This window comes from Typopeltis vanoorti, chromosome 16 (genome assembly GCF_054136105.1).
Source record: "Typopeltis vanoorti isolate ZY-2024b chromosome 16, IOZ_Tvanoo_1.0, whole genome shotgun sequence".
Classification (NCBI taxonomy): Eukaryota; Metazoa; Arthropoda; class Arachnida; order Uropygi; family Thelyphonidae; genus Typopeltis; species Typopeltis vanoorti.
This window is the reverse complement of record NC_143564.1, coordinates 48,084,545-48,106,961: the sequence shown is the minus strand read 5'-3', so window position 1 is coordinate 48,106,961 and position 22,417 is coordinate 48,084,545. Positions and strand designations below refer to the sequence as shown.

The 22,417-nt window shown below is 36.0% G+C and overlaps 1 protein-coding gene across 2 annotated transcripts in view; it reads left to right on the top strand.

The window, feature by feature from the left end:
• The window catches only part of LOC150098004 (uncharacterized), a 307,571-nt gene that overhangs the window by 86,752 nt on the left and 198,402 nt on the right, over window positions 1–22,417 (top strand). For both annotated transcript variants that reach the window (XM_090406477.1, XM_090406476.1), the window contains exons 7-8: window positions 1,849–2,008; window positions 15,583–15,748. In XM_090406477.1, the coding sequence (XP_090262603.1) occupies window positions 1,849–2,008; window positions 15,583–15,748 (326 nt within the window). The remainder of the gene's footprint in view (window positions 1–1,848; window positions 2,009–15,582; window positions 15,749–22,417) is intronic.

Genomic DNA, 22,417 nt, shown 5'->3' with positions numbered 1-22,417 from the left:
CTATTTTGTTTTTATTATAAGAGAAACAATGCAAAACGATTTCATAATAATATTAGTTAAATGTTTGCTCTACGGGGATATCGCACAATAAAACTGTTTATAAGCTCTTCTAAATTTAAATTATAAGCTATGTCAGCCTCTATCGATATAGTTGCTAGACCAACCAATCTTTCTTGGGTCATTGCTATTTGCAAATAATTTTTAATCAGTTTAAGCTTGGAAAAACTTCTTTCCGCACTTGCTACGCTAAGAGGAATTGTTAGCGTAGCGATGGCACCTACCGCAATAAGGCTGAACGAAACCCTTATTAAGCCAAGCCGTGAGGCAGGCTGCCTCTATGCTACACCCTGTCGACAGTACTGATGGTAATATTTCTTCTTTTGCTTGATGAAGTATAATGAAATTTGAAACTAAATTAAATTATTAAATTTAGGCAAAACAAAATTATGTCTACGTAGTTCATATGCTAAAATTTGTTCAGGATCCAGTTTGTGTGATAACGAACAGTTACCATACACGAATGATGTTATTAAACTGAAGTTTTTATTATTGGTTGTCTGCAATTTCTTTATCCGCCTTTCTTGTACAGTATTTATTTACATTCAATATAGTGATAAATTATTCAGAGTTCAATTTTTCAATTTAGATGACTTACCTTGTTTTGCAAGAATTATCATGATATATGCAATTTACAGTATTCAAGAATGAATACAGTGAACTTGAAAGGAATGTATACTAAAGACAGACAAATATGTCAAACTTACGTACTTTGAATCATTGAATAGTTTCCGCTTTGCCTAATTTTTCAGTACAAATGGTCTGGTCTGACTGAAATTAAAAACCGTTCGATTCATTTCAATAAAGATTGCAAACATGAAATTTCCAGTATGGAATCGGTTCAAATAATTTTACCAGTGAAAATGAACGAAGTAAACCGAAAACTGAAGAGCTAAACTGCACTTGTGTGGATCATGTAACTTTTATTATATTCCATTTAGCCATAGTGAAGTTAATGAAATACATATTTCGATATATTCTTGAATTATCCAACAGATTTTTGTATTAATTTCAATTATCAAATTTCATTAAAATCCACTCAGACAGAGTTGTGGAATGAGATGATGCGTATGGTCTGAAAGACAATGAATGCTTTGATATTTTCCTAAACTCATAAAATTTAAAAAAAATCTACTAGAGCCTTCTGTTTCCTCTAGTGGGGTAGTTTTTGGATACTGAGGGGAAGTCAATCTCAACAGACAGCAATAGACAGCTGACTTAAGACTAACACTAATTTTAAATTTCATCTGATGAACAGGTAGAAATGTCGCCATTTAGTGCTCCATAACCCTAACGAAACACGAGTATATTATTGATCAAATAATGTAGATTATATGGTTGACTTCGATGAGTTTCTTAGAGAAAATCTCTTTTGTTCTTGCCAGATTCTGACTAACGTGGTAATCGGTCAAAGAAATGGCCAGAAAAAGTTCCTCTGATAGGAGACTAGAACCGAACTCAGTATGTCTTTGTTCGAGCGTCCTAGCGTTATACATGCAAACGTTATTTCCCAAGCCTCCTGCTAAACTCATTAAGAATGAAAAACCTGCTAACGGATCTTTCGTCTTGCGCACACAGACTATTAGAACACACCTAATTAACAGATAAAATAATACTGGCTTCAAAGCCCGAGTTGCTTTGGCAGTAAATCCAAATAAACCAAACCAAACCAAACATGCTAACAGATACTTGTAAAATTATTAATTCATATTATGACATTTTATTTAGCGTTTGCGTTCATTATTGGATTAAAACAAAAAGGTATTTTCTTTGTTTATTTCTCTTTACCAGATACAGAAAAACAACTGCAAGCTTGTGAACAGAGATGCGAGGGAATTTTACATGAACGAGCTGAACTGGAAAACGAAATTACCAATATGAAAACATCTTTCGAGATGAAAACTAATGATGCAGTTGCGCAAACAAAGCGAAGCTTGAGAGAAAAAGAAAGGTTAGTTTGATGTATCTTACAGTTCTTGCGGTGTTTCTATAATTATCCTAAATATAAAAAGCCGCTGCTAGATGTGTGATGCAGCATTCCAATCTCACATCACAACAGATGGTTGGGATGTGAGAACAAATTAATTCTTATTATTATTATCTGAGACCTTCAGGGAGTCAAGGACTCATAGAGAGAGGCTATAAATCACCCAAACCAGCTGTCATATCTTCCCTTAAATTCATTCACACTAGATGCACTCACTACCCCTAAGGGCAAATTATTCCACTGAATCACTGCTCTCTGGGAGTAAAACTTAAAGCAATGAAAAACTTAAGAAAAAACTGTGAACAAACTTAACTTCCATATTACCTTCCATATAACGAAAAATTTCATCATTCGAAATGCTATAACACCCATTAAAAAGTTTATAAACCTCAATCATATCATCCTTTTTTTTTTCTCCCGTTAACCAGCGTCTGCAATTCACGTACTGGCAATCTGTCCTCATAATCTAAATCCCATAATCCAGATATAATTTTTGTAACTCTTCTTTGCACCGTTTCTACAACTTCTTTATCCCCTTGGAACCCAGGAAATCAAATCTGCGCACAATAATCGAGTGATCTTATCAAAGCCCTATAAAAAGGCAAAATGACTTCCTTTTCCTTACATGTCAAGTTTGCTTCAACATCGCAATTATCCTCTGAGTTGTATTTCAACTTTGCTATGTGATCTTTGAACTTTAAATTCCTATCCACCAATACGCCAGGATCCCTTGCCCCCTCAGTTTCTTGTAGTATAACCCCGCTAATATAATATACCGCTGGAATTTTAATGTCAAAGTGCATAACTTTACACTTACTAACATTAAACTGAAAGTCATTTTCATTTGCCCAAATTTCCAACCTATTCCAATAATTTTGTAATTGCTGAATATCAGTAGCATCCATGATTGTCCTGCCTATCTTCGCCTCATCGGCAAACAATTGAACTTTTGATGTTAAACTCTGCCTGATGTCATTAATGTACAGACTGAACAATAATGGCCCAAGGATTGAAGTCTGAGGTACACCACTGGTCACCTTAAATCTAGCAGATTCACACCAAATGTATACCACTTTTTGATACCTGTCTGTAAACCGTCCCCTGCTCCAAGTCAAGAGTTTATATTCCAATCCCACATTCTCCAGTTTGTGAAACAGCATTTCGTGTGGTAACCTATCAAATTATTCTAAGTAGCCTTAGAAAAATCCAACATTATCATAGCGTATCCATTTCCTTTATCCAACTCGGCCGTAACATTGTTATAAAATATGAGCAAATTGCTAAAACATGACCTTCCTTTAGTAAACCTATCCCACTCCTTGCAGAGTATAGCTTGTTTGTCTACCCATTTCTGTATGAGAGTTCTTATCAACTTCTCTAAAATCTTCACTACCACACCAGAGATACTGATAGGTCGGTAGTTAGATACATCAGTTTATGCATCACTTCTGTACAATGGAACTGTCATACATTCCTTCCATTCCTGAGCTGAGACTCAAGTTATACAAATATGTGAAAGGCCTAGACAATTCGGCTGAACATTCCTTTATCAAACAGGCTGATATTCCATAGACAAATTCTTATTCAGGTTATTCAATAGCTCTTCAACCTCATTTTCATGAACATGTAACTGTTCAACAAATGTAGCAGTAGCACTGGGCACCATGTTACATACACCTGGTTGATATATCTTAGCAAAGTGAGCACTCGTTAACTGAACACACTCATTGGCTTCCGACACTTGAGTGCCATCTGTATTCAATAAAGTTATTCTTTCACACTCAATCTTTCTTTTGCTTGCGGCGTAAAGGTAAAATTCTTTTGGATTGCCTTTAGCACGCATGGCCAATTTCTTTTCATACTCCGATTTAGCTTTCCGCACAATACTCGTTACATTTCTGGCGTGAGCTTTATATATTTCATAACTCCTCTCACGCTTAATCGCACGATATTCTTTCCACATCATCTACTTCTTGTGGATTTCTTGCTTAATAAGGTTGCACATACATTTTACTCCCAACCAATTTATTCTTCGAACACTAGGGATACACTCACATACCGCTTCATTTAAGCACTTTTTCAAGGATTCCCATCCATTGCTGACATTTTCTCATTCAGCAACTGATACCATGGGACCAAAGATAGAATTCTCCTAAGTTGATCATAATTCCAAGCTTTGTAGTTCAGCATGTAACCTGTTTTAATCGAAGCATCAATACAATTATATACTTCCCAATATAGCCACAGCATAATCACTGTCACCAATTGGTGATAAAACCTCTTCTGATGCTTTAAGCAAATCCATCTTTGACCTCAAGATCCTTCTTTCACATGTTACTTGAAAAAGCTCTCTCACAAAAATTCAATAAATTCCTCTTCTTTCTTATCATTAGATTTCTCATCTACCCAATCAATGTTTGGAAAATAAGAGTAACCCATAATGATCACTCATTTGGTACCCATAAGGCTAAATTGGCGATGTATTTCTTCGTCCCCTGCAACTGAGCCGCCAGGTCTATAGCAACCCCCCCACCATATATTTCATTCTGCTAACCTTCACTTCACACCAGATAGACCTCAAACACACCGTTATTACATGGTACATTTTTACCATTATTGTGTTCTTGTGTTTGTATCCTAACTAGACTTAAGTCATCTGGAATCATTAGTAGTACTCCTCCTCTTCTCTTACCTCTTCTGCCATTCTTAAAAATAGTATATCTGTTACACTCGATACCACTAACCATATCTGATTCTGGTGCTAGGTTTCACTAATGCTAATAATCTTACGCCACATCGTATTCAATAAAGCAACGAACTTAACTCCTTTATTTCTAAATTCCTGGCATTTGTGTATGGACATCATAAATTACCACCTAGCCTATTCTTATAATTAGATATGCAGTCCATTTCGTCTTGTTCTAGAATTTGACATACTTAAAAGGTCCGAACCCAAAGCATATTTTTCCCCACATACATAACCATGTTAGAAGACATTCATATCTTTATCACGTTTGCATACAATAGCTGAACTTTCACACACAGGTTTCCCATTCCTCCCTTGATGACCTAGTTGCCCTGACCTTAGGTCTCATACCTAACAGTAATTTCTCCAGGCTACTGATGCCAAATGAACTCAAGTGCAGACCATCCTTCTTATACAAGATATACATCCTTCTTATACATTCTGCCATCAAACACACTCCACATTCAAAAATTTTCATCCATTTCTTTACATATCCTGCGCGTGATATCATTTGCTATCATCGTCCTCCTACTTAGCTGGATATCTGCAATATATCTGCAGTTTTAATGATAGAAAAGCTATATGAAGGTATATTTTTCTATAGAATGGGATAAACGAGACGATAATAAGGCATTTTGTTTTTAACAATTTAAAAATGGACTGTGGATGGGTAGTTGATTCATATGTTTTAACATGTTAAGAATAAAGTGCGAAAAATTACGCACTGCGTTCTCAAATTAAACTTGGCACCTCTCAGGAAACAATGAATAATCTTTATGTAAAGAAAGAACAACTGCAAAAAAAAAAATAAAAATGCTTCCCAGTTGTTTGGGCTCGCCAGCAATATTCTATTATTTATTCTTTTAACATAATATTATTAATATTCTATTATTTATAATTTTTCACAAACATTACCAATAGAATAAAATCTAAACTAGAGAGAATGCAATCCTGTGAACAAGCCGGATTTAGAAAGAATTACAATACTTTGGACCATATTCACACATTAAGATAGCTCATTAAAAAATCAATTGAATAGAATAAATCCTTATGTCTGGCCTATATAAACTAAGAAAAAGCATTTGATTCAGTTAAAAATCTGAAACACTAAAAGCACTTGAAACCCAGGGAACTGAGAAACCATATATTGAAACACTAAAACATATTTACAATAATGCAACTTCTGTAATTAAATTATATAAAAACAGGTGAAAAGTTCTCAATACAAAAAGGCATCCGGCAAGGCGACACCACATCTCCCAAATTATTCACAGCTGCACTAGAGGAAGTATTTAGAAGCCTTGATTGAGAAACAAAAGGAATAAACATAAATGGAGAAAGGCTGCATCATCTGAAACTTGCAGATGATATTGTCCTAATAGCAGATAATCTTGAAGATGGAAGAAAGGTTAAATCAGCTGAATGAAGCCTCCAGTGTAATTGGATTAAAAATAAGTAAATAAAAAATAATAATGATGAATAAATATATTAGCCATAGAACTGTCAAAGTTGAAAACCATGAAATAGAACAAGTTACTTCATATGTATATTTGGGTCCAATTGTTGTCCTTTGAGGAGTGCCAAAGAAAAGAGATTGAACGAAGAATTCACCTTGGATGGATGGCTTATGGGAAAATGAGAGACATATTCAGAAGTGACATCCCTATGAGTCTAAAAAGGAAAGCTTTCGACCAGTGCATACTTCCTGTCCTAACATTTTCACAGAAGCCATAAACAAAAAGCTGAGAACAACACAACATCGCATGGAAAGAAGTATGCTAAAAATAACATTAAGAGATAGGAAGACAAACACCTGGATAAGATCTCAAACAGGTGTCATGCATATTGTAAAATACATTAAACAGGCTGAGTGGAGATGGGCGGCCATATTGCCAGATGCAGTGACGGGAGATGGACTAGAAAAAAACAGAGTGGAGACCAATGGATGGAGCAAGACAAAGAGGAAGACCGAGAAGAAGGTGGAGGGATGAACCAGAACAAATTACAGGAGTGAGATGGAGAGGCAGAAAACCGAGTGATCTGGAAAATCATGGGGGAGACTTTCATCCAGCAATGGACAGAACCAAAAGGTTGAACAAGAAGAAGATCAGGTGTCAGGTTTCCTTTACATCGCTTTGAGCTGTTGTTAATTTGTTTCTATAATAGTTTCTTTTTTTCGTGTGTGTGTGTGTGTGTGTGTGTGTGTGTGTGTGTGTGTGTGTGTGTGTGTGTGTGTGTGTGTGTGTGTGTGTGTGTGTGTGTGTGTGTGTGTGTGTGTGTGTGTGTGTGTGTGTGTGTGTGTGTGTGTGTGTGTGTGTGTGTGTGTGTGTGTGTGTGTGATGTATGTTAGGTTATTCCTAACAACACAAATTCTAATTTGTGTTATTATTCCGTTTTCTTTTGTATTCAGCTTGTGCTACTGTATTGTTAGGCGCTATCTCAAGTTGTTTCCATAGGGCATCTTTTCTTTGTATATCTATTTATATGTTTACTGTTTCTATAGACTGTCTGGTTAGGGAGCGTATTTTCATTTTTGCTATTGTTTTGTTATATATTTTATTGAATGTAAGTTTAAGAAAAAGCACAAAAAAATGCCTGCATATACACTGCATGGAGAGAAGTCAAAGGATATTCCATGGGCAAGGTGTGTCGTGCATGTAACGAATCACGTGTTTGTAGCCAGTATAAATTGGAGAAATATGATACTCCCAAGTCAGTGTAACTATGTCCGGGTAAAATGATTGCGAGAAGGGAACTGATAGAGTTTGAAAGAGACATTGTGAAAGGATGATATGTTGCAGGCCTATGTGTTTGGCAAATTATTGACAAAATGGGCCATCTCAAGTCATACCATACTGAAACGAAAGCGCGCGGAGTAAATGTCTGCAGTTGGCTCCCTGCTACCAGAAGTGGACGACCAACCACACTCACAGAATGTGACCGTACGAAAGATTTAAAAAAAAAAAAAAATCAGCTAACGCCTTTTTTTTATTCCCGTATACGGGAGTAGGCGAGGTCATTTAGCCCTATCTAACTAACGTACGAAAGATAATATGTGAAAACCACATTTGTCGGTCGACACGTTGAAAGTGGAATTCCGGGCATTGACTAGATCCATCCTTCTATCGTGGATGATTACCTGGATAAGATAGGTGATAGACTAAGTCTGGCACCTACCTCTTAACCAGTCCAGATAGGGAGGTCCTACCAGTAGCTTAGCTACTGCTAGAATAGCTCTTGGATGAGTACACCCAAGCCTCTTTACCACTTCAAGGGAGAGATGCCATCAGGCAGGTAACTGACAGCTATAAGTATTAAATGAGCATATATTGCAATAATTAAAAAAAGTTAACATTAATATCATTAGATAAAAAACTATTACTACAAAAATGGAAATAATACAATGTTGCTTAACATTTTATGTTGTGGTAACAAAAAAAAAAAAATAAATAAAAGGTAAAATATAAATTGCAAATTTAATATATTATTATTTATCTTCTCTAATTGTAATAATATAAGTAATTATTACCAGGATTGTTATTAATAACGCATGAAATATATCAATTCTGATGTTATTAATTACAATCCTGAATTAAAATGTAACGATGCTGATCATGTTTTATTCATGTAATTTATCTGAAAAATAAACGCATGAGAAAAACAATTCCTTCTAAAGCCTTCTATTCCCTATATGGTGTAGGCCAGCGCTTCCCAAACTGTGGGCCGCGGCCCCCTTGGGGGCCTTCGGTTTTGTTGAGGGGGGGCTGTGAAATAATGAAAATAAATGTAACATGTTTTAAGACTAAGTAGATTTTTTTTTTATTTTAAAAGAAACGTATTTAACTTTTATTATTTATTATTTCTTTTTTGTTATTTTTTATATTTTAATGGAAAAATTCACACATTGGTGTTGGTTCCCAAATTTTGCTTCCTGTGTATTTCGGCGCTTAATGAATATTAGTAAATATTGCTTATTCATATGTTTCATTTCAGTGGTTAATTGTATTTACTTCGAATGCTCTCAGGGAAGCTCCAAATCTTCCTGTCCCTTTCATCACGCGTTCGTAATCAGGGACTATTGATATTGACTTTATATACATATCAAAACTCGTTTTATATTATCACTGTCATCCGAGCTAGTTTTCTGTTACCAATAAAAGTTTCGCATATACTTCACACATGAAAAAAAGCTTAAGCAGGTTCATGTAGGGAGATAGTAACTCGCTTGCAGTGGTAAACAACATGCCCTCCCTAGCAGCAGAGGCAATTAAACAAGTACTTTTATTATGCCAGTGAATAAAGTATGAGGAGTCTGTGTAATATATTTCTCAACAAATAGTGGAATTAGAGACAACTGGGATAAAAACACACTAATTAATGAATCACATGTCCCCCTCATACAGAAACTATGCTGTATAGACTGAAACAAAACCATATGTTGCATGGGCAAACACAGAGTCTAACTAAAAACTATTGTTATTAATTAGATGTCTGTGAGTTCGATTTCCCAAGGCAGCAATAAAATTCAACCGAACGTGTTAAAATTCTTAAAAGTGTTAAAACTAAGTACTATATATATATAATGAATGTTATGGCAGTTTCACAAATGGAATTCGGTTGAAGGGAGTTAGCATTTCAACTCAATTGTCAGCTATGCTTTTATCTTTCGGTTGCGCGATCTTTTGCTAATACCGCACGAATCATATGCACATTTTAATAAACAGATTGCCTTTGCTGTCTGTTTCGCGTTAGGCTTAATTACCGTAAAGGGAGAAAAGTCACAAAAGAGAAAAATGTTCCTGGTCCGGGGATTCCCTTATTTAGGTAATATTCACTAATTTCATGTTATCAGTCTGTGGTGTGCCAGTATCGGTAAGTGGTGATATTATTTGATCTATTCTACTTTAAAAAATTTAACCCTGAGATGGATAAGTGGCTGATAAAAAAAAAAAAATCCCGCGAACAATCAGAAGAAGCAGAAACAGACTCAAAACAAGGACAGTATTTCATATTTTACCAGAACAGCCTGCATCGTCTTCAGACCAAACGGTAAGAGGCAAAAAATATAATATATGCATTTGATTTTTGCAATCGCTGTGTATGTTTTGTATTGAATATAAATACAATAAATATTATAATAATATATCTCTCTATTACGATTTTTTTCGAGGGGGGCCGTGAAATATTTTAATTTTTGCAAAGGGGTCCCTGACATCCAGAAGTTTGGGAAGCACTGGTGTAGGCAATACTTTTATCCTTAATTTTTGGAGGCTGAGGAGAGGGTGGAGGAGTTCATTCTCCATCGGTAGCCAATCAGAGAGACAGCTGGTCCAAGGCTATTATTAATTATAAACTGCATGATATGAAGAAAGGCAGAAAGCGCAGGTATCTTGTGGTTACTCACTCAAAACCAATTACGGTAAGGAACTATGGGCAAGCGGGAGAAAAAAAAAACCGCTTGCCCGTGCCCGAGATCGACTTACTCGGAAGCGGTCGAAGAAAGGGTTAAAAAAAAGTTCCTATAGTCAGCGACCAGATTCGAACTGAAAACGGCTTTCTTTCTTTCTCTCTTTGCCACAGGAAGAAGCACCCTTCTCCAGTTATTCTCCTCATTTAGTGTCGTCAAACTGTATATTTCAGAAAAATTCAATTTGTTCACGCCTAATTTGGAGGCAAGTTAAACGACCCTGATCCTGTCCTTTATTTTAGTCATTTGATTAAGAGGAATTTCTCAGGACCTTTAGCAACGTAAGAAACAGTACACAACTGATTTTTCGGCAATAGATGATCCAGCACCTCCGTCAGTCCGGACAAAATTATGAGAGCACTTTAAATTCCCATGACCCCCAGTGCACTGGGCCGCAATAGGCGAAGATGCGGGTTGCCTAGGTAATACGCATCTCCACCTGTTGCGGTCTAACTGTTTCAATGTGCAGTTGCTAGTCTCCCTTATTTCAAGATATTCTTAACTTATTTTGCTTATTTTTTTCCTTAATAGGGCTTCCGAGCAGGGTACAGTTCGCACTAGTGGTGGTCGTGTCATGACAAGAGCAGAATATCATATCAATACAAGATAAGGTAGAAATATCAAAAACAGCTAGATCGGAGTGTTTCAGTGCAGTAACTGTGTTATACTGGTTCATCAATTTTATGATATAAAGAAGAAAATAAGTGTTAGAAAAATTATGAAAAATGGTAAGAGTACAGAACATAATCGAGTAATGGAATGGCTTCGATATTGGAGTGATCGGATAGACTTCTCAGTAACTTATTAATGGAACAGTCTAAGTTATTTCATTATTCTATAAAGAACTTAAATTATAACATTAGTATTTATAGTTTTTATCGCCGTCGGTAGCTCAGTTGGCAGAGCTGTGGACTATCGTTGATCATTCAGTAATCCATAGGTCGTTCAAATTCGCCTCGACGGATTTTTTTTTTTTTTTTCCGGGCCTGGTTGGCCAAGTGGTTAGCGTATCCGCTCTCCAGCCAAAAGGCTGCAGTTCGAATCCCACCGTGGGCATGGATGTTTGTGATTGTCTGTAAAAACAGTAGTAGTGGTGGTGGTCGGCATTAGATGGCGTGGGCGTAGATGGTGAAGGTAGTTGCGGTTGGTGGATTGAGTAGTCGAGATGGAGAGGTGTGGAGTAGGTGCCCTCCCTCGATGAGTCTTTGGACTCCCTGAAGGTGTTACGTAATAATAATAATAATAATAATAATAATAATAATAATAATAATAATAATAATAATAATAGTGAAGAACAGCTTCAAACGTTTCAAAAGTGTCATGGAATTTCTATTCATAAAGTGTACAGTGGAGAATGGCCTTCAAACCAAGAAGGGACTATCGACGTCTGGCAGAACTAGAGCTAGCGCACTATCTTTATCACGTTCTTAATTCTGCTCACTCTGAACAATGAAGATTTTATCACTCATCTAGTGATCCGGAACAGATCAGACAACATTTTTAGATGTTATGATGAACTTGAGAGAATCAATAGATATTGTCCTCAGTCTGGTCCATCTTAATACTAACCTTAGCTATAACCATCGGCTGCCACTCTTCAGCTCTCCAATTTAGGCGTTCGCGATATCATCCCCGCATGAACGTGCCCAACAATACTATGGCATACAGAAAGCCTTCAAATGTCAGCAATACATCTACAACTTAATTTATAGATGTTTTTCTCTTGCAAAATATATTTTTATATTGCTATTTCCGTGTTATAAAACTCTTCTAAGAAGATGAAACTAGATGCGTGCGCTCAAATAATAAACAGTTTTTCTGTTTTGGCATCCCACAGCTTCTAGACATTAATATATATATATATATGAAAATACTTTCTGAAAATGAAAGTTGTGCCGAACAAAGCGGCATTTTGCAGCTGCCCAATTTTTAATCTATCTAACTCGAGTGCTTCTAGATGTTTTTTCAAGAAGGAAAAAAAAATCTTCAAAACAACTTTCGTTTTGAAAACGAAAGTTGTTCCTTTCGTTTTCAAAAAGAAAACGAAAGGAACAACTTTCGTTTTCTTTTGCCAGATTCGTTCAACTTCGATTTGCAAATCGCGATACTTTGTAATTTTTTCATTTTCTTTGTTGTCAATCCGACTATCTCAAGGTACTGATATTTCGATAAACTTAACACTCTTGTTTTCACTTTTTTCAGCCACTGTAATATCGGGTGTATTACATTCCAAGCTTTTGTCAGTCTGGATTTTGAAATCCCAGAGTATTTTAGCTTTTTCGTTCTCAACCACTTTCTGGTGAACTTTATGCTTCCAATAGTCTTTAGATACTTTAGACCCATACTTTTTAGATAAATGTCAGTGGATTATCTTAGCTACGTTATCATGCCTTTTACGGTACTCAATTTTTGCGATTTTGCTGCATCCACTTATAATGTGGTCTACCGTTTCTTCCTTTTCTTTGCACAATCTACATTTACTGTCTTCTTGAATGTTTTGTATTTTTACCTTCATAACGTTGGTTTTAATGGCCTGTTCTTGTGCTGCAAAAATTGCCGATTCTGTTTCTTTCTTTAGTGCTCCATTTCTCAACCATTGCGAGGTCAAGTTGCTGTCAGCGCTGTCCTCTATGCTGTGAAGGTATTTTCCATGCAATGCCTTATTTTTCCATCTTTCAGTTCTTACTTTTACTTGGTTGGTTTTGTATTCCAATTTGGTCTCATGGGTTTAAATAAACCCTCTTTCCTTACCTCAATTAGAACATTTTCTGTTGTTTTCTGCAGATAATCATTTATTATGTGTTTTTATTATTTATTATTAAGGTTGTATTTATTGTTAAGGTTGCCAGAAAAATAGCCTTTTGGCTTTTAATCCTCTACCTCCTTTTTTGCGTGATAGATATAGCCAATCAATATCACTGTGAGGATTGAGAGCATGGTGCATTGTCATTAAGTTTCGAGTTTTTCGGTCTAAATCTTCCATCTCTAGCTGGATCCATTCAACAATGCCTGCTGAATATCTCAGAACAGGTATGGCCCAGGTATTAATTGCTTTTATCAAATTTCTAGCATTAAGCATTGACTTAAGAAGCTTTCTTGATCGTCTTATGTATTCTGCTTTAGTTCTTTCTTTGATCTTATTGTGCAGAATTTGTGATGCTTCTAAAATTCCCAAATATTTGTAGCTGTCTTCGAATTTTATTGCCTTGATTATTTCACCATTGAGCAGCTCGATTGCGTCCAGATCTTCAAACTTCCCTCTTGTTATTCCTGGCTTAGACAAATGTGCAATTCCAGCAATTGCACATTTGTCTAAGCCAAAATCCATTGATATATCTTGACTGAATATGTGCACAGTGTTTAGCAACGATCCGAGTTCATTCTCTGATTTTGCATACAACTTCAGATCGTCCATGTATAAAAGGTGAGATATCTTTGCACGCTTTTGCGCAGTTTGATAACCATGAGCAGTTTTATTTAAAATTCTAGTTAAGGGGATCAATGACAATATAAACAATAGAGGAGATAATGAGTCTCCTTGAAAGATGCCCCTTTTTATGTTTACCTCTCCAATTTCTTCTCTATTTAGAACCAGCGTTGTTTTCCAGTTTTTCATGCTCGATTGCAAAATTTTTTGTACGTTTTCGCTAATACCGAATAGTTCTGTGCATTTTAAAATCCAACTATGAGCAGGGCCGGCTCTACCAACGGTGCAAGACGTGCATTTGCACAGGGCGACAAGTTTTTTTTTTTGGGGGGGGGCAAAGTTGGCATAAACTATACGAAAAATAAGGGAGAAGGGGCGGCAAAATATGCTACTGCACGGGGTGGCAAAATTCCTAGGGGCGGCCCTGACTATGAGGCACCGAATCAAACGCTTTTTTATAGTCTATCCAAGCCATATGAAGGTTGGTTTTTCTACGTTTGCAATTTTTAAGAATCATTTTATCAATCAGCAATTGGTCTTTTGTGCCTCTTGAATTTTTGCTGTTACCTTTTTGTTCAATTGGGAAAAGAGAATTTGCTTTAAGATAGCTGTATATTTTATCAGCTAGTATGCCTGTGAGTAGCTTAAAAGTTGTTGACAAGTTATTGGTCGGAAGTTTTCTGGGTTTGGACCCTTTTCTTTATTCTTTATGATCAAAAACGTTTTCCCTGCTGTGAGCCACTCTTCTTTGCTTTTTCATTCTAAAACATCATAAAATTGGTTAGCAAGTCTTTCGTGTAAGCCTGTTAGATATTTCAACCAGTAGCCATGTAATTCATCCTTCCCAGGTGTTGACCAATTTTTTATTTTTTTAGCTTGCTTTTGAACCATTTCACTTGTTATTTTCAGTTGGTCCATTTTTCGTTCTTGAGATTCGTTCCTAATTTGTTCAATCCACTTTGCCTTGTTATTGTGCCTCTTAGGGTTGTCCCATAGGTTTTTCCAAAACTTAAGTGTATTTTCTTTGTCCCTGGTATTTATATTTATATTTTCTTTAAGGTTATCATTCTGCAGCAATCAATTTTCTTGTAAAACTGGTGCTGATTTGGAGAAATGGAGTAAAACCAGGTTTAAACCTGGTTTTACTGCATTTCCCAAGTAAGCAAACAAACAAATAAGTCAAGTTTGCGCCTGCAAGTGTTGCAAGTCTAGCTGACCCTGCACGTAGTGCAAGACCAAGGCAACTCATGGTAAAAGTAGAATAAACTCTGATCACTAATCTTAATATTTACCCTTAATGCAAAGCACATCTCCTGGAGGAGATGTACGATGATTTGTATCAAAGGCAACGGCCACTACCCAGACCGGTTTCGACCTTTATTGAGCTCTCATCAGTGGAAGCCAGGCTAGAAATACCAAGATTTTAGTAATACAGAGCTTATAAGTATTTTACGAAAACAAATTACCATAAGGTGTTTTAACCTTATTAAATAAAAATCTCAAGAGGAGATATAAATGTAGAAAGTATTTTACCTTGGGTATAATAAATGTTAAATATACCAAGTGTGTGTGTGTGTGTGTGTGTGTGTGTGTGTGTGTGTGTGTGTGTGTGTGTGTGTGTGTGTGTGTGTGTGGAGAGAGAGAGAGAGAGACAGAATACGTCACAGGACCTGAGTTCAATTTTTGCAACATATATACCCACAATGCTGAAGTGTTAAAATTATGTTAATGGACAGCGTCGATATTCTCCTTATAAACGTAGCCTCTATTTATACATGGAGTAAGGCTACGATATTTCCTTTATTTGTTTTCTTTATTTTCATATGAGTGAAAAGTTCAGTGACATACTTGTGCTTTGTTTCGGAATGAACTAGATATGTTTTCTACATTTTTTGCAGGATGCTTGATGAAGCAAAATGTCAGTTGCAGAAGTCAACCATAGAAATACAAGATTTAGAGGATAAGTTTTCAGCATCAAACGCTTATCACCAAAAAGACGTGGAAGCTCTAAATCGTCGCCATAAAGAAACAATAAAATTTTGGCAGGAGAAGAACGACTTTATGGTAAGTGGCCTTCACGTATCTGTGAAATACTGTACGTCTCTATGTCCGTGGAATAAAAAAGAGGATGAGGGAATTAAAAAAAGGCTTATTTGAAGAATTTTATTGTTAATCTGAATTATATGTGGCGAGAAGTTGGTGATGAATTTAATCGCCTGGTGTGATTAAAATCTCCTACTAAGTAGAAGATTTTAATCAGGTGATTAAATTCATCACCAACTTCGCTTAGGAGAGTCTCACACAGGGTTTGCTTTCTAGAACAGGGTTTCCTGATTACTTAAAAATATTTAAAGAAATTAATCTTGGTCTTCTTCTTTTTTCTCTTCAAGGATTAGGCATTTGTCTGTTCCAGCTTGACTGGTCTTTCCATCTTGTAGCTGGTCTTCCCTCCCCCTCTCTCTCTCTCTTTCCCTTTGGTCTATATTTATACACTTCTTTTGGTAGCCAATATCTTTCCATCCTAAATAGATGCTCTTTCCATTTTTCATTACATTCCTCACTCTTTTCATTTACGTTCTGCATGTCTAGCTCTTGCCTAATGTATTTATTTTATGGTCCAGTTTTGTGTATCCTTCAATTGTTCTTAAAAATCTCATTTCTGCAGCTTGTATTTTACTTTCATGTTTCTTTCTTATGAATTCGTATTTCTGAGATATAATAAAGTGGGAGTGGCCATTGCTTGTTAGTTGAGTTTCTCATCTCATTTTATTTATTTTATTTTATTTATTTTTTTTATTCGGTGTGCTTCATAAATCTTCTGAAATTTCTTTATTTTTTCATCTGTATATTTATCTTTTGGATATGTTATATTGCAGCTTAAATAATTAAACAGCGTCACCTCTTCTATTATTTTATTTTCTATGACTGTTTTTGATCTAACATGATCTGGATCTTTAAATATCATAACTTGTTTTCTTTTATGACATTTTTAAATCGTATTGTTAGCTTCTTTTGTTTAATTCATAAACTGATTTTTGAAGAATTTACCAAAATAGTTTGTAGAAGTTGGTATTTGCTGTTTCTCATGATGTGGCCAAGATTTGATGTTTTTCGTTTCTTGATTATTTGTACAAGATGTTTAGCTTATATAATCTGTTTATCTGCAATACAGCATATCTGGTTAACCGGAAATCTTCTTTTATTGTTATTTTACATATTTTTATAACTTGATCTATAGATATTGAATAGAATTAGAGATAAGCTACATCCCTGCATAAAACCCTGATTAATTTCAATCGCTTCTGTTAATTTATTACATAACTGTCACTGTATTTTTGTATCGTTATATAAACTTTGTATAGCTTGTACCAATGGATATACTCTATAATTTTTCTCCGTGTATTTTATCAAAAGCTTTCACATAATCTATGAAGGCTAGATGAGCCTCTAAATTAAATTATTGTCTTTTTTTTTTTTTTCAATAATTTGTTTTAACATATAATCGTTGTCTGTACACGATCTTTCATATCTGAAACCATTTTGTTCTTCTGAGAGAAGATTGTTTGAAATATTTCTAAGTATTTTATTCAGGATTTTGCTCTAAATTTTGTAACATATTTTTAATAAACTTATTCTTCTGTAATTTCCACAATCATCTCTGTTTCCTTCCTTAAATATAGATATAACTTTAGTTATTGACCACTCTGATGGAACCTCACATTTTCTCCAACAGTTACTTAATAATTTTACGAATCTTTAATGCAAATATTCTCCGTCATAATTATAAATTCACACGTATGCCACAGTAATTAACTTTTTAATGATATGTAAATATTTCGTCTTAATTATCATAAGACATCATCAGTATATACTTAAGACGAAATATTTACATATTATTAAAAACTTAATTACTGTGGCATACGTGTGAATTTATAATTATGATGGAGAATATTTGCATCAAAGATTCGTAAAATTAACCTTTGGAGGAAAGGTGAGAGCGGCTAATTGACCTTTAGTCGAAAGAGACCAGATAAAAGTTCCTTACGTGACTGACGGGAATTGAACCCAAGTCTTTCCGACCAAATGGCTTCGTCTATACTTACTGAGTTACAGAGGTTTGTGTGATTTCTTGAAGATTTAATTATTTTCTCTTGTAGAATTGATTAGTGAGCTTGACCTAGACATGATACACTGAGAAATACAGAACTTCAAACCAGCAATTAATATATGCACTGTTTGGAAAGAAGCCAATGTACACCATAGTGTGAAGAACAAACAGAAATGGCACTCACTTTAATACGATGTAGAACTTCCTTTCGCTTCAATGACCGCCGCAATCCTGCGAAGCATACTTTCCACAAGCATAAAATAGCAAAAAATGGGAATATTGGACTATCGTTCCATAAGAGTCCAACACTAAGTTACATGCCTACAGGAAGAATAGTCCAATATTCCCATTGAACTATTCTGCAAGTACTGTTGATATGCAGTACTTGCAGAATGATTTGAATAGGCGGAATGGACATGGGAAAATGGATATCAGTTCAACGTCAGTACTAAAGTCATTCACTTCGACGTGATTAGATATTTAACATCATCTAATAGGATTGAGATCAGGATTCTGTAGATGCCAGTCAAGTGTGGTGATGTTCATGTCCACAGACCAAAGAGGTGGTGGTGCATTGTCTTGCTGAAAGTGAGAATGGTTAGTTCCGTAGAAACACCATAAAGTTGGATACATTGCATTGTCCATAATGTTCAGATACTTCTCGGAGTTCAATGTCCGTGGCATCACAAACATAGGTCCGAGGAGAAACCAGGAAAAGCAGGACCATACTAACACACCGCCACCTCCGAATTTCGTAGTTGGGGATGCGCACTTTGGATATTCAGCGGTAAGGGATGTTCAGCGGGCATGCGCCACACCCACACACGTCCGTCTGCTTCCTAGAGTGTGTAGTGTGACTGCACTTCATTGCACCACTGAAGACAATTCTGCTTGTTAGATCGGGTAATGTGGGACTTGCATATGGTGACCCCATCATGAAAACCCTTGTTGTGAGCCTCGTTTCTGAATGTTTTTGTGCGGATTCGTGTTAAGAATTGGGTTGACAGTGAATCTCTACTTGCAATGAGCAACATGGGTTTACTAAGTGAAAGTTAAGTTTATGCAACTTGCTCACATTCTATAACAATGTTACTATTGAACTAGACAAGGGGAATGGATACACCATGATACTTTTGGATTTTTCTTAGGCTTTTGACAGAATACAGCATGGCAGACTGCTGCATAAATTGGAGAAAATGGGTTTGGGTTATACCATATTAGCATGGATAAGGGGATGAACTTCCTTCTCAAGTAATCATCGAACTTCATTACGCTACAGTTGAAAAGTGCACTTATTTCATCGATAGCAGAGTGGTTTTCATTTGTTATACAAATTCACACACGGAAGGTAATTTTCTGCGCATAGAACTGCTTTTCTGTAACCATAAATCAATGTTCTAAGTGTTCGATTATTCAGGAACTCGAACAGAAACCTAGATGGAGTGCCACTGTTTTTTTTTTTTTTTTTTTTTGTATACTTGGTGTTTTATTTATGATTTTTGAAAAGATTTCAATGCAATTGTTTTACTTCTGGCTCTTAACTAATTGTTGAAATTTAATGATAACAATATATATATTAAAACGTATTTTCTTGACCATGCAAAATATGGAAATGACTTTTATTGGGATTTATTGATCAAGTATATTCTGGAAACAAATATATTATACCTGTTATATGGTATAACATATTTGTTTCCAAAATATACTTGAATTTTTGAAATTTCTGAAAATGTGAACTTGCCTTTCAATTCTGCAACAGTTTACAATAATTTCTAAGCATAATTTAAGTTATGAATTTTTTTTTTAAATAAAAGGAAAACAAAGAGCGAAATGACTGGATAAAAAAAATGGAAAAGTATTCTATTATGCATAGTCAATTGCATCAACAATTCAAAGACAAAACCAAACGATATCAATTGAACTCCATGACTGCTGTCTTGTAACCATAAGTTAATGTTCTAAGTGATTCGATTATTTAAGAAAATCCAAATAGAATTCTAGAACGCAGGGATGCTGATTGTTTGTTTGTTTTTCTTAACTTTAAAATTAACTGTGAATTTTTAATGTTAATTTTCTCAGGGCATTTAATAGGAAAGACCGTGATTTTTAACAATAAAAAAAAAAAAAAGGACGAAGAGAAAGTACAGGGTGTTCGGGATAAATTTGACATATTTATGAACAGCAGTTAGCTAATGAAACTAAAAAGAATCCTAGGGAGTTCTTTCGATATGTAGCCAGCAAAAGAAAGAATGATTATGGAAGGATGACATTGATTGGAGGAAATGGTATAAAGATAGCTGTTGCAGAATGTGTGGTGGAGATACTTAATAAGCAGTTCATAAAGATCTTTCAATCTTGTGAATGTGACTTCATGGAGAGATTAAGAGCAGTTGATGATGGGGAAGAGAGACTGACTGTAAGTGAGCAAGAGGTGTTTGGGGAGTTGAGTAAACTAGATGTAAATAAGGCTGTGGGACTTGATAATATATCACCGTGTATTCTGAAGGAATGTGCCAGAGAGTTGACACCTGCCTTGACATATTTTTTTAATACGAGTCTTGCACTTGGTCAAGTCCCTAAAGAGTGGAAGGAGGGCAAGATTGTGCCACTTCATAAAGGAGGTGATCGAACTCAAGCATCAAACTATAGGCCTATCTGTGTGTCAGGTGTTGTGGTTAAGTTGTTGGAGAAGCTTGTGAGAACTAGGATCCAGAGTTGGGTTGACAACAATGGTATAATCTTTGATGGACAGCATGGATTTGCTAAAGGGAGGTCGTGTTTTAGTAATCTACTTACTTATTACAATAAAGTGACTGCTTCCTTGGACAGAGGAGAAGGATACACAGTAATATACTTGGATTTTGCAAAAGCTTTTGATAGAGTACCTCATGATAAGTTGACAGTCAAACTAGAGCAGATGGGGTTGGATATTAGATTAGTGCATTGGATTGGAGACTGGCTATCTGATAGGTATCAACAAGTTGTGTATGGGGGTGCAATATCCAGGAAAAGGAAAGTCACTAGTGGAGTGCCTCAGGGATCTGTTTTAGGGCCATTACTATTTAACTTGTATATTAATGATATTGGCGAAGATTTGGATGGAGATATTCAGTTGTTTGCAGATGATGCAAAGTTGGGACGAACCATAAAGAGTAGTGAATATGTTGTGGCCTTGCAAGAAGACTTGAATAAATTGAGTGATTGGGCAAGCAAATGGGGATGTGAGTTCAATGTTGCAAAATGTAAGGTTTTAAAATTTGGAAAACAAAGATGGGATGCAGAATTTATGCTTGGTGAGAATATATTGTTGGAAGTAGAGGAAATAAGAGATCTGGGAGTGATAGTGGATAAGGATCTAAAATTTAGGGGACACATCGCCAAAATTGTGAAGACAACACAAAGACTTCTGGGAATGATGAGGAGGACACTGACGTGTAGAAATAGGGAGATTCTTGTTCCATTGTATAAGGCTTTGATTAGGCCACACATGGACTATTGTGCCCAGATTTGGTCACCTGGTTTTCAGAAGGATGAAGAGATGTTGGAAAGGGTCCAAAGGCGACTGACTAAGGTAGTCTCTGACCTCTGGAATGTCGAGTATGAGGAAAGATTGAAAAGATGTAATTTGCAGAGTCTAGTGGAGAGAAGGAAGAGGGGAGATATGATAGAGACCTACAAGTTGGTAAGGGGTTGTTATAGGATCAATGGTGAAGAAGTTCTACAGAGAATAGTGGGAGATCAGGGGAGAACCAGAGGTCATACCTGGAAACTGTATAAAGAGGGTGTGAGTAGGGGAGTGAGAGGCAGGTTATTTTCGTGCAGAGTTGTGAATGATTGGAATGCCTTGCCTGAGAGTGTGGTGTCTGCAGGGAGTTTGAATGTGTTTAAGACCCGGTATGATGAGATGTGTGTGAGATAAAAGGACCTCCTAGATGAGTCTTTGACTCCATGAGGTCTTGTTTAATAATAATAATAATAATAATTTATAATTAATTATATTTTTCCGTAAGTTACATGTATTAACACACACTTCTCTTCATTTAAAAGTTTGGACCCTTCTTCATTCATATACAAGATGTCAGAAAGGATGGATAGCTGGAACCCACCTGAATCATGGAAGAGAATAACTTGTATCATGATGATTCGTGCCCGCCATCAAAATAAGGATATTACGACTGCTGCCCAATGCTCCCTGAATACAGTAAAAACAATCAGGCATGAACTAGAGACTTGCAATGGTGACTACGAGGATGTAGCAAGAAGAAAGATCCCTAGCAGACGATCTGATTGCGTTCGTACAGCAGAATTCCTCGCAAATCTGCAGGAACAGGTGTTGAAGAACCCTGGCATTGGAATTCGGGCTTTGTTCGTGGAGTTGCTAACTGTAGTCAAGCCCTGGATAACAAGGGTAGCCAATGGTAGGCCGTATGTATGGCAGCAGGATTCGGCCCCTTGCCACACCTCTGGGAAAAGTCAAAAATGGTTGTCTGAAAATTTCTACGACTTCACCAGTCCAAATGTTTGGCCTCCAAACTCCCCAGACCTTAACCCCATGGATTATTTTGTATGGGGCGCAGTTGAAAAAGACACCAATCGCACTTCCAGTAATACAAAAGCCCAGTTAA